General features: G+C 38.8%; 1 protein-coding gene across 6 annotated transcripts in view; it reads left to right on the top strand.

The window, feature by feature from the left end:
- The window catches only part of LOC126461919 (intersectin-1), a 310,794-nt gene that overhangs the window by 150,474 nt on the left and 143,575 nt on the right, over positions 1-16,745 (top strand). For 4 of the 6 annotated variants that reach the window (XM_050096034.1, XM_050096036.1, XM_050096033.1 and 1 more), the window contains exons 22-23: positions 11,651-11,683; positions 12,499-12,531. The exons of 1 other annotated variant lie outside the window; for it this stretch is intronic. In XM_050096034.1, coding sequence (XP_049951991.1) covers positions 11,651-11,683; positions 12,499-12,531 — 66 coding nt within the window. The remainder of the gene's footprint in view (positions 1-11,650; positions 11,684-12,498; positions 12,532-16,745) is intronic. One more of the 6 variants, XM_050096035.1, reaches the window with a different exon arrangement.

The following is a 16,745-nucleotide window of genomic DNA, read 5'->3' as shown; positions in this document are numbered from 1 at the left end:
GGGAAATGTAACAGTACTCATGAATAAAGAGCAATACATCACAAAAACCAAGGAATACATAAACACCAACGCAATACAAAAACTGAAGTCAGATCCAACTACACGATTCCAGGCAAATGTGAAACGAACACTGAAAAACATTGAACACACACTCACAGACAAACAAAAATACTACTTAACACAGAAAAACCCACAAGCACCAACACTCCGCAGTCAACCGAAAGTACATAAAGACGGAATGCCAATGAGACCTGTTATCAACTTCAAGAAAGCCCCAACATACCGCATAGCCAAACACCTCCAAAAGTTAGTTACAAAACACTATAAAGTAGAAAACAACAGGACAGTGATAAACACAGGAAACCTAATAGAAAATATACAGAACCTACAGGTACCACACACAGCATCACTGATTTCATTTGATATAGAAAATATGTATACCTCCATCCCTATCACAGAAACAATAGAAATCATAGAACAAAATCTCTCATCCCACAGCAACCTCACCACAGACGCAATAAAAGAAATAACAAATATGCTCAGACTGACAACTGAACAAAACTACTTTCAGTTTGAGGAAGAATATTATCTACAAACTGATGGACTGCCCATGGGATCCCCAATATCAGGAACACTAGCAAACATTTTCATCAGTCACCTTGAAAATCAGATATTTGATGAGATAACCACAAATGAAAGTTTCAAAATCATATATTGGTACAGATACGTGGATGACATTATTTGTTTGGTAGACGAGCCAAGTGAAAAAATAGATGAACTCCATTCAGAAATAAACAAAGCTCATAAGAACATAAAATTCACACTTGAAAAAGAAAAAGAAAATCAAATAAATTTTCTTGACATTACAATTAAAAAAGAAAATGGAAAACATACATTTAACATCTTTAGAAAACCAACAGCCACGGACACAATAATACATTCCACATCCAACCACCCCCAAAGCCAGAAATTTGCAGCACTAAGACACATGTTACATAGATTAAACAGAATCCCACTCAGTAAGAGAAACTATGAACAACAAATGAACACGATCATACAAATAGCTAGGAACAACGGGTATGACACACATGTGGTACACAGGCTAAATCAAAAAATAAAAACACAAATAAAAAACAAACACAACATTTCCACAATACAAAAGAACTCACAAGCTGAAAACTTACAAACACACTCAACAAACACACACAATGACAACACCACACAGAAAAGAACCAGATGGTACACCATGACCTACACACATAAACTAACACACAGAGTTGCAAACATCCTAAAGAGACAGGGCTTCAAAATAGCATATAAGCCTGGGCAAACCCTTCAATCACAACTAAGCCAGCCAGCTACCAAGAGGGACAAATTCCAACAATCAGGAATATATAAACTTGAATGTCAAAGTTGTGATGCAGTATACATAGGCATGACATGCAGGAATTTTGAAACAAGATACAAAGAACATATCAGATGTTGGAAGTATGAAAAACCATTCCACATTTGCAGAGCATTTAACACACTACAACCATCATCCTACAAACATGGAACAAGAAATGAAAATAATGAGAATAAGCAACCATGACAAACATCTTATACAAATGCAAGAAAACTTCCACATCCAGAAAGCCATAGCAGAAAACAAACATGTGATAAATGAACAAACACACATCAGCACAGGCTCCTTACTACACTTAATAAAGGAAATGATAACATAAAAAAGTATATAACACCAAAATACACACACACACACACACACACACATACACAGCCCCCCACCCCTCCAAAAAAAAAAAAAAAAAAATGCGTAACACCAAAATACAGACAGACACACATACACAGCACATATATATATATATATATATATATATATATATATATATATATATATATATATATATATATATATATATATATATATATAATGGAAGGAAACATTCCACGTGGGAAAAATTATATATGGTCTTTAAATATGTCTGCTTGTGTCTGTATGTGTGGATGGATATGTGCGTGTGTGCGAGTGTATACCTGTCCTTTTTTCCCCCTAAGGTAAGTCTTTCCGCTCCCGGGATTGGAATGACTCCTTACCCTCTCCTTTAAAACCCACTTCCTTTCGTCTTCCCCTCTCCTTCCCTCTTTCCTGATGAGGCAACAGTTTGTTGCGAAAACTTGAATTTTGTGTGTATGTTTGTGTTTGTTTGTGTGTCTATCGACCTGCCAGCGCTTTTGTTCAGTAAGTCACCTCATCTTTGTTTTATATATATATATATATCACACACACACAGGACATAAACAAAAATAAATAATTAAATATAATAAAATAAAATAATATAACACCAAAAAATACACACACACACACACACACACACACACACACACACACACACACACACACATACACAAGCGCACACACAAATGCATACACGAACAGACCACAGATACTTCGATAGTTAAACTCATAAGTTTGGCAGTAATATTCGATCTTTGGCAAAAACATTTGACAGTCGGCAACAGAAACCAAAACATTGCATTAAAAAAAGCGTTCAGTGCATAGTGCTGTGGAATGCAGAAAAAACAGCAAATTGGCGCTCATAGGAAGACGAACAAGACCAAAAATGCAACAGGAGCGTAATATGTAAGAAACTGTCTACGCAACCTGTAAGTACAGTTCAAAACATTACTACTTAATAGGAAATACCAACCACCAGAACTGTTTATAACCTATAGGCACAGTAACAAAAATGTAAATAAAATAGCTAACATATGTACATATTACAGGCCACTGATGATGCCTTGCAGAAAATAAAGGCGAAACGCGTATGGCACTAAAATTGTGTTTTATTCAGTTGCTGTCAGATGGTCCATAAGTGAAAATCATCAACATACCGTAGAAAGAAGTTGATGTCCGGTGATGTCATGGATGTTATTGTAAAAACAATTAATAAATTGAGATCACATGGTTTGGGACATGAGCAGTTTAAGTTCTTCCTGGCAGAACTGGAGCGTGATTATATTGATGGGCTGTGTTTTTGTGATGTGTGCTGCCTGAGTTGAGGTGGTGTTGTGTATCATTTCTTCAATTTGCATAAAGTCATAATAGCATTATTCATGGACACAAAATGAATCCAGTAAAAGGGTATGATGATACCCTAGTGGGTATTAGATCTTGCATGTCTAACTGACCGTACAAAAGTACCTGAGTGCCTTGAGTACAGCTTTACAAGATAGACATCAGTTAATAACTGATGTTTTCGATACCACGTTTGGTTTTAATAGAAAATTACAGTTGAGAATAGACCAACTTACAAAATGGTCATTCATGCATTTTTGGACTGTTGCCTTGGTTATAAATGAATTAAATCTTGAAAAGAAGACATTGAACTAATATTTTGATGAATTTGTTAAGGTGTGACAGGCCTTGTTAGAAATATTAATAGTAGACTTAGTTACAGAAATCTACACTCCTGGAAATGGAAAAAAGAACACATTGACACCGGTGTGTCAGACCCACCATACTTGCTCTGGACACTGCGAGAGGGCTGTACAAGCAATGATCACACGCACGGCACAGCGGACACACCAGGAACCGCGGTATTGGCCGTCGAATGGCGCTAGCTGCGCAGCATTTGTGCACCGTCGCCGTCAGTGTCAGCCAGTTTGCCGTGGCATACGGAGCTCCATCGCAGTCTTTAACACTGGTAGCATGCCGCGACAGCGTGGACGTGAACCGTATGTGCAGTTGACGGACTTTGAGCGAGGGCGTATAGTGGACGTACCGCCGAATTGCTCAACACGTGGGGCGTGAGGTCTCCACAGTACATCGATGTTGTCGCTAGTGGTCGGCGGAAGGTGCACGTGCCCGTCGACCTGGGACCGGACCGCAGCGACGCACGGATGCACGCCAAGACCGTAGGATCCTACGCAGTGCCGTAGGGGACCGCACCGCCACTTCCCAGGGGCCACTTCCTGGGGTATCGGCGAGGACCATTCGCAACCGTCTCCATGAAGCTGGGCTACGGTCCCGCACACCGTTAGGCCGTCTTCCGCTCACGCCCCAACATCGTGCAGCCCGCCTCCAGTGGTGTCGCGACAGGCGTGAATGGAGGGACGAATGGAGACGTGTCGTCTTCAGCGATGAGATTCGCTTCTGCCTTGGTGCCAATGATGGTCGTATGCGTGTTTGGCGCCGTGCAGGTGAGCGCCACAATCAGGACTGCATACGACCGAGGCACACAGGGCCAACACCCGGCATCATGGTGTGGGGAGCGATCTCCTACACTGGCCGTACACCACTGGTGATCGTCGAGGGGACACTGAATAGTGCACGGTACATCCAAACCGTCATCGAACCCATCGTTCTACCATTCCTAGACCGGCAAGGGAACTTGCTGTTCCAACAGGACAATGCACGTCCGCATGTATCCCGTGCCACCCAACATGCTCTAGAAGGTGTAAGTCAACTACCCTGGCCAGCAAGATCTCCGGATCTGTCCCCCACTGAGCATGTTTGGGACTGGATGAAGCGTCGTCTCACGCGGTCTGCACGTCCAGCACGAACGCTGGTCCAACTGAGGCGCCAGGTGGAAATGGCATGGCAAGCCGTTCCACAGGACTACATCCAGCATCTCTACGATCGTCTCCATGGGAGAATAGCAGCCTGCATTGCTGCGAAAGGTGGATATACACTGTACTAGTGGCGACATTGTGCATGTTCTGTTGCCTGTGTCTATGTGCCTGTGGTTCTGTCAGTGTGATCATGTGATGTATCTGACCCCAGGAATGTGTCAATAAAGTTTCCCCTTCCTGGGACAATGAATTCACGGTGTTCTTATTTCAATTTCCAGGAGTGTATTTGAACTTGATTTTAATATTTTTGCAACTCCTTTTGCAGTGGACTATAAAAGTGCACTTGCTGAAATTCAGTTAGAGCTGGACAACTTTAAGTGTAGTTGTGTGCTCAAGGAGAGATTTCACACTGCAGAAAATATTGAAATATTTTACAAGAACCACCCTCAAACAGTTTCTGCAGTTGTTTCAGATAGCTGCTAGAGCGTGAAGTATGTTTGGGATGACATACTTGCAATGCGTGTGAAAATTGACGTTTCTTTCTTTATCATGAGTAAAGGATCAGCTCAGAATTTAACACGTCTCAGTAAGATTAGATGTGTTAATAGATGTTTTAGTAAAACAAACATGTTTTCTTTACTTGTTCCTTTATGTCAAGGCTATATTTGTATCATGAAAAATGTTGGTGAGAATGGTATTTTACTCCCCTTTTCTTGAGATCCCTGTACTGCCCTCCCCACCAATTCTTCACTGAATCAAATGACAGGATTTGGAATGTTTCATACTGCTTGTAACTGCTTCATCCTGTGAAATGTATTACTTTGCAGTGCTGTATTACTTTGCAGTTTTCTGGTACTCATTACAACATTACACAGTGAAAAGTTTGTTTCTGTTTGTTTCTTTGTTGTGCCTCTATCAAACTGCATACAGTCGACAGCCTTTCTGTTGTCTACTGTTATCATCTGAATGCTTGTAACTGCATTAATTTTTATTGATTGAAGTGGAACGCCACAATTGCTCTCAGAGGTAAGTGGAACATGAAGTATGAGCTCGTCGACAGGGTAAAACATCAAAGATAAAATTTCACTTACTAACAAACTAGGAAAACAAGACAGTAGTTTTATAACCAAATAACTGACAAAGTTTTATGTGACAAGATGGCACAATGAAGCAAGCAGACTAGTGTAAATTCATTTTCATCGTTTCTCGGCAGAATTGTTGTAAGCTAACTTTTATTACTTTTTCATTTGATACCACTTCTGCATAACACAAATTGGTCTTTAAGGCTACACTTCCGCAAATACTACGCAACTGTTACACTTTATTATCAGTATTCATTGCAGTATTGTACTGTAATAATTACAACAGTGTAGAGAATACTTCCAGCATGACTGAAAACTTGAGTGTCAGCTGTCGATCAGGTATTTATTGGCAGTCTTCGGTCCTGTTCGCAACCAAGAGAATGGCAGATGAGCGTGCATCATACCCGGATGGCAATACCCATGCCCATGGCACCCATAGGCAGCCTCAAGGGTAGCTCGTGTGCCCGGTCCTGGATTATTGCATTGTTGAATCCCTTTGACCATTTATCATTTTCTAGAGGATAAAGTAGTATAAATTTCTGCAGTAGCTAGAGACTTAAGTGAAAGTCATAACAAAACTTTGAATGTAAATATTAATTGTGTTTTGTGTCGTCTTGTTAACCACTCATATGCTACTTCATTTATTGCTAGTGCATGGATGTTTGTACATGATGAATAAGTTGGAATTACGCTGCTGAAAGTGAAGCTTTCCAGATATTCTCACATTGCATCGCTCTTCACATATTTTTGTGATTCACTTTGTTGTTATGTTATTTATCAAACATTGCATCCCCTACTGTTTCCATGCCAAATACACATATATCTTCATTGCACTTGAAATACGGAAAACTAGTTTCACCTACTAGGCCTGAGTTATGCAGCCATACGAAGAAATAATTTTATTCATTGTGGAAATTCTGCCCTAGTTCGAGCAAGGAGCTGTGCTGTGATGTTGTTAGGGGAGGGTGAATTTTCTATGGTACAATTCCCCATTTTTTAACATCAGTCCTGTTGAGCACTGCAGTGCTACTATCCCATTTTTCACACACCCCTCTGACAAAATATACCAATCCTGTAATTGATTTAAGTCTCATTATTAGTATCACACTCTTTTCGTAAAACCCACAATTTCAAAAACTCAAGGTTGCGTAGTATCCATCGTTGGAATTGGTGTTCTTAAAATTGTTCCACTTCCCCATTCAGAAAGCATAAAAGGGTGAGGGGTGTACACACTGTGGTATTAGATCTAACTTTATACAAACACAAAAACTGGAAAAATATAATAAAAAATTAATATTCTCAAGTCATAAATTTGTTACCCAATTGTGCCTGTGTTAAGAGTAGAGGAACTCCAAACCCAATTCTTTGACAGGCAGTATACTTCCAGCAAAATGAGTTGTAGCTTCCATTCTTACAATTTTTGAACCATTGTTGTGTTCTTGAAGTGACCAACAGGTAAACGTTGTGAAACAGCTGGAAACGGACAAGGACAGGCAAATCTTGTGACCCCACCAATGTAGATGACCTTTGCACTGATGTAGATGACCTTTGGCATTCTAGTTGATGGTGTCTTGAAAGTAACTAATGTGAAAAGACTTCTCCATGCTTGCATTTTTGAAAAGATGAAGGTCAAAGGTCATGGCTCATATGATTATCTTGATGTTAATAATTAGTTTTGTAGACGTTTAGATTTTCTTTTTAGCTGTGGATACTGAATCTTTCTTAGTTCTATTTCAGTCTTACAGATTGATAAAGTTCAGAATTCATTGTCAGATTCAGCAGTAAGTATGAGAAGCCAAAAATGTAGCAAAATATCCAATAAAAAACTTAACTCCGCCTGAACTTGCCCCAATGGTACCAACCAGCTGCCATGCCATCGTCAGCCCTCAGGCATCACTGGATATGGATATGAAAGGGCATGCGGTCAGCACACCATTCTCCCAGCTTTATGTCAGTTTATGAGACCGACAGTATCCAATAGCATAAATAAATAAGATGCTTCTCAGATCTATGTGCCATATATTCTTCCTTTCAAATACAGCAAAGCTCACATTAAATATTTATTTAGGCAGAACTGTCAGTCTCAACAGAAATGTCAAGTTGACAGATCTAAATATAAGAGTCCATACCTATTTCAAATTCTTTTGTTTGCTTGAGTCTCTTTCTCTTTCATCATCTGCATTGCTTATGTGGTCAGGGGCAACCTTTCATGTAATGTGCGCAAGCACCCCTGCAGGTACTGTCAGACACATATTTAACACAGTCATCGTCCCACTTCAAAGACGTACGCTGTCCCTCCAGATTTGTCACCATATGCAAATATACACCAAAAACATGCAAATCAGTTGTGCCCTCTAAAATGTGAAATTATTATGTTTTATAGTTTGCTAGACAGACATAGGGCTCTACACATCACTATTCTGGAAATATATGTAACATCGTATGCTTTAACACATTCACATTTACTAAATAGGATTACATATTTTGCAAGAACAACATAAATACGAGGGCTATCCACAAAGTACATTACGTTTTGGAATTAAAAACAAATAAAGTATTGGAAATTTTTTTTATTGTACACAGTCTTTCCAGGAAATCCACAAAAATCACACCTTTTCTGTGCCAAAAGACAGTTGCCACGTGGTTGAAGGCGCAGGCGGCCGAATTTTACGACGAAGGAATTTCCAAGCTCGTCCATCGCTACGATAAGTACCTTAATTTAAATGGCAACTATGTAGAAAAGTAGTATTTAAGTGTGGCTTTCATCTGTCTATAATAAAAAAAAATTTCCAATACTTTATTTATTTTTAATTCCAAAATGTAATGTACTTTGTGGATAGCCCTCGTACATGCAGTTGCATGAGCTTTCAAAGTTTGTAGGCACATAAACAAATCATTTCTCTCTTGAACACAATAAAATTTAATTTATTTAAAGGTGGTGTCTAATTCTGTGATAGTTTCCATTTTCTTCCAGAAGAATAAAAAATGTTGCAAAATCCGTTGTTTGAACCCCCACTCTGAGTGCAAACATTACACCATTTGGCCACCGTCTCAGTTAGCAAGTGCTTTTCTCTTTAAGTATATCTGCAGTTGATTGAAATGATTTTTTTTCTTTGATTTCTCAGAAACTACTAGGTTGCGCATCTGATATGTATAGATAAAATTTCCTTATTTTGAGTGAAGTGTTAGAACAGTTCCACGTGGTTCCTGCTTAGTGACCTAAACCCATTAACAGGAGTTACTCTAGTGTAGGACCCCTACTGGTCTGCCAAAGCTAATCAAAGTCAGTTGACTGTAAGATCTGGCTTCTCCTTGTAAGACATGTGACTGCTTAAGTCCCTTTGATGTTTATCTTAATGCCATTTCTATAGTTGGCTGTAGTCAATAAAATTAATGTTTTAGGATCACTCGTATGTAGTTGAGATGTGTTGCCTCTGAAAAAAGTTAAGTAATGAATTTCATCCACTGTCCAGGTAACAATTCATCCAAATACACCCAGACATGCTGTTGATAGTGAAATGGACACCCTCTCACACCATACCAAGTTTTCTCTCAGGGGTAGTTTACAGGTCTATGATTCAAATTCTACACTGAGGTGACAAGTCATGGGATACCTCCTAATATCGTGTCAGACCTCCTTTTGCCTGGCATAGTGTAACAGCTCTATGTGGGATGGACTCAAAAAGTCATTGGAAGTACCGTACAGGAATATTGAGCCACCCATAACTGCGAAAGTGTGGTTGATACAGGATTTTATGCACAAATTGACCTCTCGATTATGACCCATAAATGTTTGATGGAATGCATGTCAGGAGATCTGGACGGTCACATAATTCGCTTGAACTGTCCAGACTGTTCTTCAAATCAATTGTGAGCAGTTGTGGCCCAGTGAGATGGCACATTGTTGTCCAAAAAAATGTCATCGTTGTATGGGAAAATGAAGTCCAGAAATGGTTACAAATGTTCTTGTACTAGATGAACATAACCATTTACAGCCAATAATTGGTTCAGTTGCACCAGAGGACCCAGTCCATTCCATGTAAACACAGTCCCCACCATTATGGACCCACCACCAACTTGCACAGTGCCTTGTTGACAACTAGGGTCTATGGTTTTGTGGGATCTGTGCCTCACCCAAATCCTATCATCAGCTCGTACCGACTGAACTTGGGACTCATCTGACCTGCCCATGGTTTTCCACTCATCTAGGGTCCAACCAATGTTATGAGCCCAGGAGAAGTGCTGCGGGTGATGTCATACCACTAGCAAAGGCAGTTGCGTCAGTCGTCTACTGCTATAGCCCATTAATGTCAAATTTCACTGCAGTGTACTAATCTGTCAAACATCCCACATTGGTTTCTGCAGGTATTTCATGCAGTGTTGCTTGTCTGTTGCACTGCTAACTCTTTGCAAATGTCATTGCTCTCGGTCATTCTGTGAAGGTCGTTGACCACTACGTTGTCTGTAGAGTGAGGTTATGCCTGAAATGTGGTATTCTCAGCATACTCTTGACACTGTGGATCTCGATATAGTGAATTCCTTAATGATTTCCAAAAGTAATGTACCATGCATCTAGCTCCAACTACCATTCCACATTCAAAGTCTGTTAATTCCCGTTGCGTGGCCATAATACCCGTAGGAAGTATTTTCACATGAATCACCTGCATACAAAGAACTGCTCCGCCAATGCACTGACCTTTATTGCCTTGTGTACGCAATACTGCCACCATCTGTGTGTGTGTGTGTGTGTGTGTGTGTGTGTGTGTGTGTGTGCGTGCGTGTAATGTTATGACTTTGAGGTTGATCAGGATTGTTAATGGAATATTTTTATGCAAATTTAGTATTCTTTGGTTAATCAGTAACCCTACTGCCATTGTATCTGTGTTGTTCTTAAAAGGGGAAACATTTCCATTGATCCACAATTCTTAATGTTTACAGCACAGTTAATTAAGCCCCTCTCACCCATACCCCACACCCACCTCCACCAAACACCCACCAGACCCGACACATTTTCAAAGTTTGGTAGGGTTGGTTGGTGACTATCATGTGTGCAGAAAATTACAATAGAAACTTACAAAGCAAAGACAATCCAACAAACTTGTTGTTTTACAGCGGAGTAAATTACAATACAAAAATGTTTCTGTACAGGTGTTATTCATATTGTTCACCACTCTTCTGTTCAAAATGTGGGACATATTGAACTTTTAAACACCACCTGTCTTTGAACTTTGTTGTGATCACAATGGTGGACATAAACTACTCACATAAATTCATTACATGTAAAACACATGCTATTACAAGAAATAGAATTACTTTAATGAGAACACATTTGTTGGCTTCACAACCCCAGTCAATCACATTTCAACTTCACCCAGACCTTGGTTTGCTACTGATAATTGCATAGCACCCCCGCACCCCCCCCCCCCCACCCCCACCCCCACCCCCGTGCCCACCCCCCACCCCCTACCCCAACCTGTGTCCCATCCCACACAAACACACACACCAATTGCAGTAAGGAAATTCATATGTGAGGAAAAAAAGCTGTGAGTGACTGCTTTAAATGCCTCATGGCAAGATTTTGAGAGGATGTGCGGGAAGTAACAAAACAAAGAATTGAGGCACTGATGAAAAGTTTGATGGGACTGTGAAAGGAGAAACAAGCTAAGCAGGTGAGAGAGAGGACCAAGAAAGGCAGCACCACCTCCACATAGTAAAAAAACTAATTACAGATACTTGACATTGCTTTGATTGTTGTCACTGAGAGACATACGTTGATTTTTCTCCTGTAAATTATTGTTGTGTGCATCTTGTGATTCCTTTTGGTATGCAACAGTTTTGTTTGAAGGTGTTAGCTCTTAACATAATTTGATATTGCATTGTGATTTCTAATTATTTTTATTTTATTAACACTTTGTTTTGTATAATTTTTTTTGTAGGTTTGTTACGTTAACTACAATGTTTTACTCATTTCTGATATTTTTTTCTACTTCCCCCAGCTTGAAGATACTGGGGACGATAGTGACTCTAAGGTATTACAACTAACTTCAGTTTTTCATTTATATTATACTGTACTGCATATTTTGCATGTCTGTCATTTCTACTACTCTTACTTGGACCATATTCTGGCAAACTATCCCTCTTTGTGCAGATATGGAAGTGAATATTCAGGTGTTACTTTGAATTCAGTTTCTCCTGTTTAGTACTTACAGATGACTGATTATTGATGTAACAACATGGAAAGTTTCTTCAAAAATTTCTGCTCTTGTAAAATAACCAGAGATTAGATTATTTGTTGACAGAGCTTATTTTTCTAATAATGTAAATGACAAGGGGAAAAGTAAAAAAGAACACTATGAAAGGCAGTTACTATTTCAAATATTTAAAACTAGAGAAAGGAGTGAAGTGCAAGCAAATTAGCGCGTGCGCACACACACACACACACACACACACACACACACACACACACACACACACACACCTCCGTCAAGTAAGCAGCCAGAAGTTGCATCTGAAGTATCAGGAATGTAGGGCAATTAAAACATTCCAATAAACACCACTGGTATTCACTTTCATGGTGTGCATTTAAACAAATTCCTTTAATTTTCTTTTGATTTACTTCTGTCCTTGCTTTCCTTGTTGAGCTTTTGATGGGACATGGGTGTTGGCTTCTTACATGTTGAATGAATTCTGTTCGTGAAGTAACTGTATGTCATTGTTTGTATGAATAACAGTGTTTTGCATCTGTGTTGTGAACTAATGTTTCCCTGTGTCTCTTGGCCTGTTTTCTCTCTCCTTATCCTGTACGCTGCCATGTTTGGGTGATATAAACAAATCTATGAAACAGAAGAATATTCCCGACTTCTTCCAGTCACCTAAGGTACAGAGTTCCCTATTTATCTGTATTTAATCTTCCCTTTTCTATATTTGTATTTCTGGTATTTTTAGTGATGTCTTTGTGATGTAGGTTTTCTTGCTGAAAGAGCAGTGCTTGCTACCTTATTGTAGTAGTACTTACATACACTCTTTTAGCTAATTAAGTTTTTATAATGTCAGAATAATTTTTTTCACCTTCTTCAGTTGCCAAAATTAAGTTTGAAAAAATGGGAGGTGGTGGGGCTCTGATTGTCATTTCAAAGTAAGGTTTGTAAAACAAGTATTGGATGAAACAATGAGAAATGTTTTCCACCACAAGCGAGAGGAATTTTTAGGTACAACAACTTGAATTCCTCATGAGGGATTGTTATAAACAGAAGATAAAGGTATCTAGGAAAGAAAGCTGAAGGCAACTTGCATGTAGTAGTAAGGTGGGCTGAAATGTAAAAGGAAAAGGAAAAAAAACTAGACATACAGTAGCTAATTATCAATAAGGCACTGAGTAAAGCTTATTTTTCTTTAATTGTAAGATTTAAAACTGACAGAATTCCTTCCAAGTTGTTGTAGTTTCATAGTGGTTCTAGATACCTGTGGTTGTTGTAGCCTCCCACATCCCGTAATCATTTCGTTTTGTGTGTAGATTTAACAACACTGACATGTTTGCATTAGAATGGCCCAAGATTAACTAGTGATACCTGATCAGTAACCATTAACTTTTGTGGTTAGCATTAATTGCTCATCCTGTCACTTGTAACTATAGTTCTATTACTCATACTGAGGAGGCTTCTCTAAATTTTACCAAAAGATTTCGGATTTGCCATTTTATTTTCTTGTTCTTTATGTATTACTCATATGTACCTACATAACTTCTGACAATTTGTGGCACAGATTCTTAATATGTGGAATTGCTGTGTCATGGATTAGTGCTTCAACTCTATGATCTACATTATGCTCCATGCATTTGTTAGTCATTTAGGAAGCAAAAGTTTCAGGTACAGTGAAATGTACATCAGACAGGTACAGATTTTTCAATTGCATAAAAATGCTAATGATTCACATCACAATTGATTCTCTTCTGTTATCATTAATTTTCCTTGTAGATCACAATTGCAGCTTTCTTGGCTGTGAATTTTGTGTGGTCGTGTAGTCCTGTCACCGGTATATGACATGTTCCAATGTTAAACGTGTTGCAGAGTAATTTGTAAGTATGTCCATGGTTTCAGAAGATGACTGTGTGAAAACAAAACATACAGAAAATATCCACATACCATTGGATAGTGTGTGTCTCAAAGTTTTTAATTCTCAACATAAGTGCTCAGTATGGGCATCGCTGGTAACACAGTAAAAGTAAATATGTGAGGAAGAGTACATGCATGCTTTCAAAGTCTGGCCAGGAAGGTGCAATGACAGTGGCTTACTTTGGAAATTTGTTCATCGGTCACCTGTCTACAGGTGCTAACTGTGCCGATACAGCAGTATGGTGCAGATGACTTGGCTATATATTCTGACATGCCTGCCCCCTAGTGGTGCACTCTTCAACTATGCGATGGTGTGTTTTATGAATTGAAACTCGGGGAGATGCACTGTCCATTGGTGCACATCAATTTTCTGTATGTCTGATAGTTTTTGCACATCTGTCTTCTGAAACTCTGGAGGTACGTACGAATAACCCTGTGTTCTTATCAACCCCTCCTTGATGTAAACTGGCAGTTTTTAGGTGCAATGACAGCCTTCTCAAGTTGCTTTTACCCTAGTGCTCTGGCTTGCAGTTCTGATTGCTTTCCATCAATTCTGTTGCATGTTCATATTAAACAAAGTAGCTTAGTCTGATGTTAATTAAGTTACTAAATATTGATACTGTTACTTTAAGTATAGTGTGTTTACTCAGGAAGAGAGAGATACAGAGAAAATGTCAGAATATAATGATACAGTTTGGAATAGATCATTTGAAACAGAAAAGATACCACTGTAGGCAGTACAGACTGGATACAGAGGACATGACACAACACTAAGTGAATGGTAGCTATAATTACATGATGAAAATCAAGAAAACAGTAAAAAATAGAAATAGGGGAATTTTAAAAAATACACGGATAAGGAGGCAACATTAAGTTGACTGAGGAGAATATTAAAGTTAATTTATGTTGTGACTGAGATGGGTATGTGGCATAATGCTATTTGGCTATTAGAAACATATTACATTAAAGCCAGTGAGCATTTTCTGTGGGGGCTGTAATTTTGCTTTTGCAGTCCATATCATAATGCATGTTAATTTACTCAGCAAGGTTACCATTGTTGTACAGAAACATGAGTGTGCTGAATACATGCAGTTCTATTTCTAATTTGGCCAGTCCATAATGGAAGTCACCTTGCTCATTTATTTCAACTTGCAGATATTTATAGTAGCACCAGCTTTCTTTAGAAGTTATGTAATATGGTTTGCAAAAATGAAAAAAGTAAAAATCATCATGAACCAAAACTTGAAAGGAAAATAGTGGAACTTCAAATTAATCTGTATCAGCTGAACATGATAGCATTTAATATTAACTTTCCACTGACTGAAACACTAAAGCTGTAAGTAACGTCTATACCTCAGCGTAGTATGTTGTACTAAAATTGCTCTGTTGGTAGAACAGATTGTGAGCTGTCAGCTCCTAAATGAAATTCATGGTGTAACGAAGTGACGCCAAATTAAATTAGACATCTCCTCCTTCATGCTGTAGCTACAATAACAAGCTAAACTTTTGAACTGATATTTGTTTACCTGCCATGCAACTCCATATTCAATTGAAGAGTCACACCATGGAAACTTCATGGAAGCATTCATTATGTTTGTGATTTATTCAAAGAGGTGCAGGAACAGGAGGAGGAGGAGGGGGGGGGGGGGGGAGATTTAAGTTGTACATATTTCTTACAGCTTATCTATGTAAGTTTCCATGAAACATACACACTTTCTCCTGAGATTTGTTGGCTTTTCCTCACTGCAGAAGAACAGAGTTACTACTATGTTTTTGACATGTTGTGTAAATTATGCTGTGTTTTTAAGTGTAGTATTACTTTCTTTGAGAATTTCGAAGAGTTTTTTGTTGAGCTTGAATGTTTGGCTGTTCCTACTATTCAGTGCAGTGAAAGTTATGTCAGTGTTGTTGAGGAAAGCTGTGTAGAATGTGTGTTCTGTCAGCCGTTTTGGTTCAGTTTGGGAGGTAACTGTTGTTTCATAAGATTTGCTAGTTTTTCCTTCTGTGTTGCTTTAGTTTTCTGTGCAGCGATTTAGGTGTACAGTTATGGAATCATGTTCTAGTCCATGAAGTCAGCTGCAGCTCTGCACTATAAAGCTGTTTATTGAAATTTGTTTTTCACCATAAAAATTTTTTAGTTTATCTTTCACCCATAGTTTTTGCACATTTTCCGTGGTTTTATTTGAAATTTTTGCATTCGTTGTGATGTCAATCTTGACGTAATTTGGAGTGACTTTATTTGTGAGACAATTTCTATTCAAATGAGTGTACTGTGTCATCATTGCAAGTTTTACCGAGGTATTTTTGCACTCAAAAAATAGCCTTGACTGCCAGGTGTGAACATTAGGTTACTTTTTTCCATGCCTGTTATTTATCTTGAATGAAACAAGAAGTTTACTCTTACCAGTTACAGTTTATTTATATCCACATTTCATTGAAAGTTATTCCGAAATAATAATGTTGTTATATACAGGGTGTTTCAAAAATGACCGGTATATTTGAAACGGCAATAAAAACTAAACGAGCAGCGATAGAAATACACCGTTTGTTGCAATATGCTTGGGACAACAGTACATTTTCAGGCGGACAAACTTTCGAAATTACAGTAGTTACAATTTTCAACAACAGATGACGCTGCAAGTGATGTGAAAGATATAGAAGACAACGCAGTCTGTGGGTGCGCCATTCTGTACGTCGTCTTTCTGCTGTAAGTGTGTGCTGTTCACAACGTGCAAGTGTGCTGTAGACAACATGGTTTATTCCTTAGAACAGAGGATTTTTCTGGTGTTGGAATTCCACCGCCTAGAACACAGTGTTGTTGCAACAAGACGAAGTTTTCAACGGAGGTTTAATGTAACCAAAGGACCGAAAAGCGATACAATAAAGGATCTGTTTGAAAAATTTCAACGGACTGGGAACGTGACGGATGAACGTGCTGGAGAGGTAGGGCGTCCGCGTACAGCAACCACAGAGGGCAACG

This window comes from Schistocerca serialis, chromosome 1 (genome assembly GCF_023864345.2).
Source record: "Schistocerca serialis cubense isolate TAMUIC-IGC-003099 chromosome 1, iqSchSeri2.2, whole genome shotgun sequence".
Taxonomy (NCBI): Eukaryota; Metazoa; Arthropoda; class Insecta; order Orthoptera; family Acrididae; genus Schistocerca; species Schistocerca serialis.
This window is presented reverse-complemented; position numbering and strand designations above follow the sequence as displayed.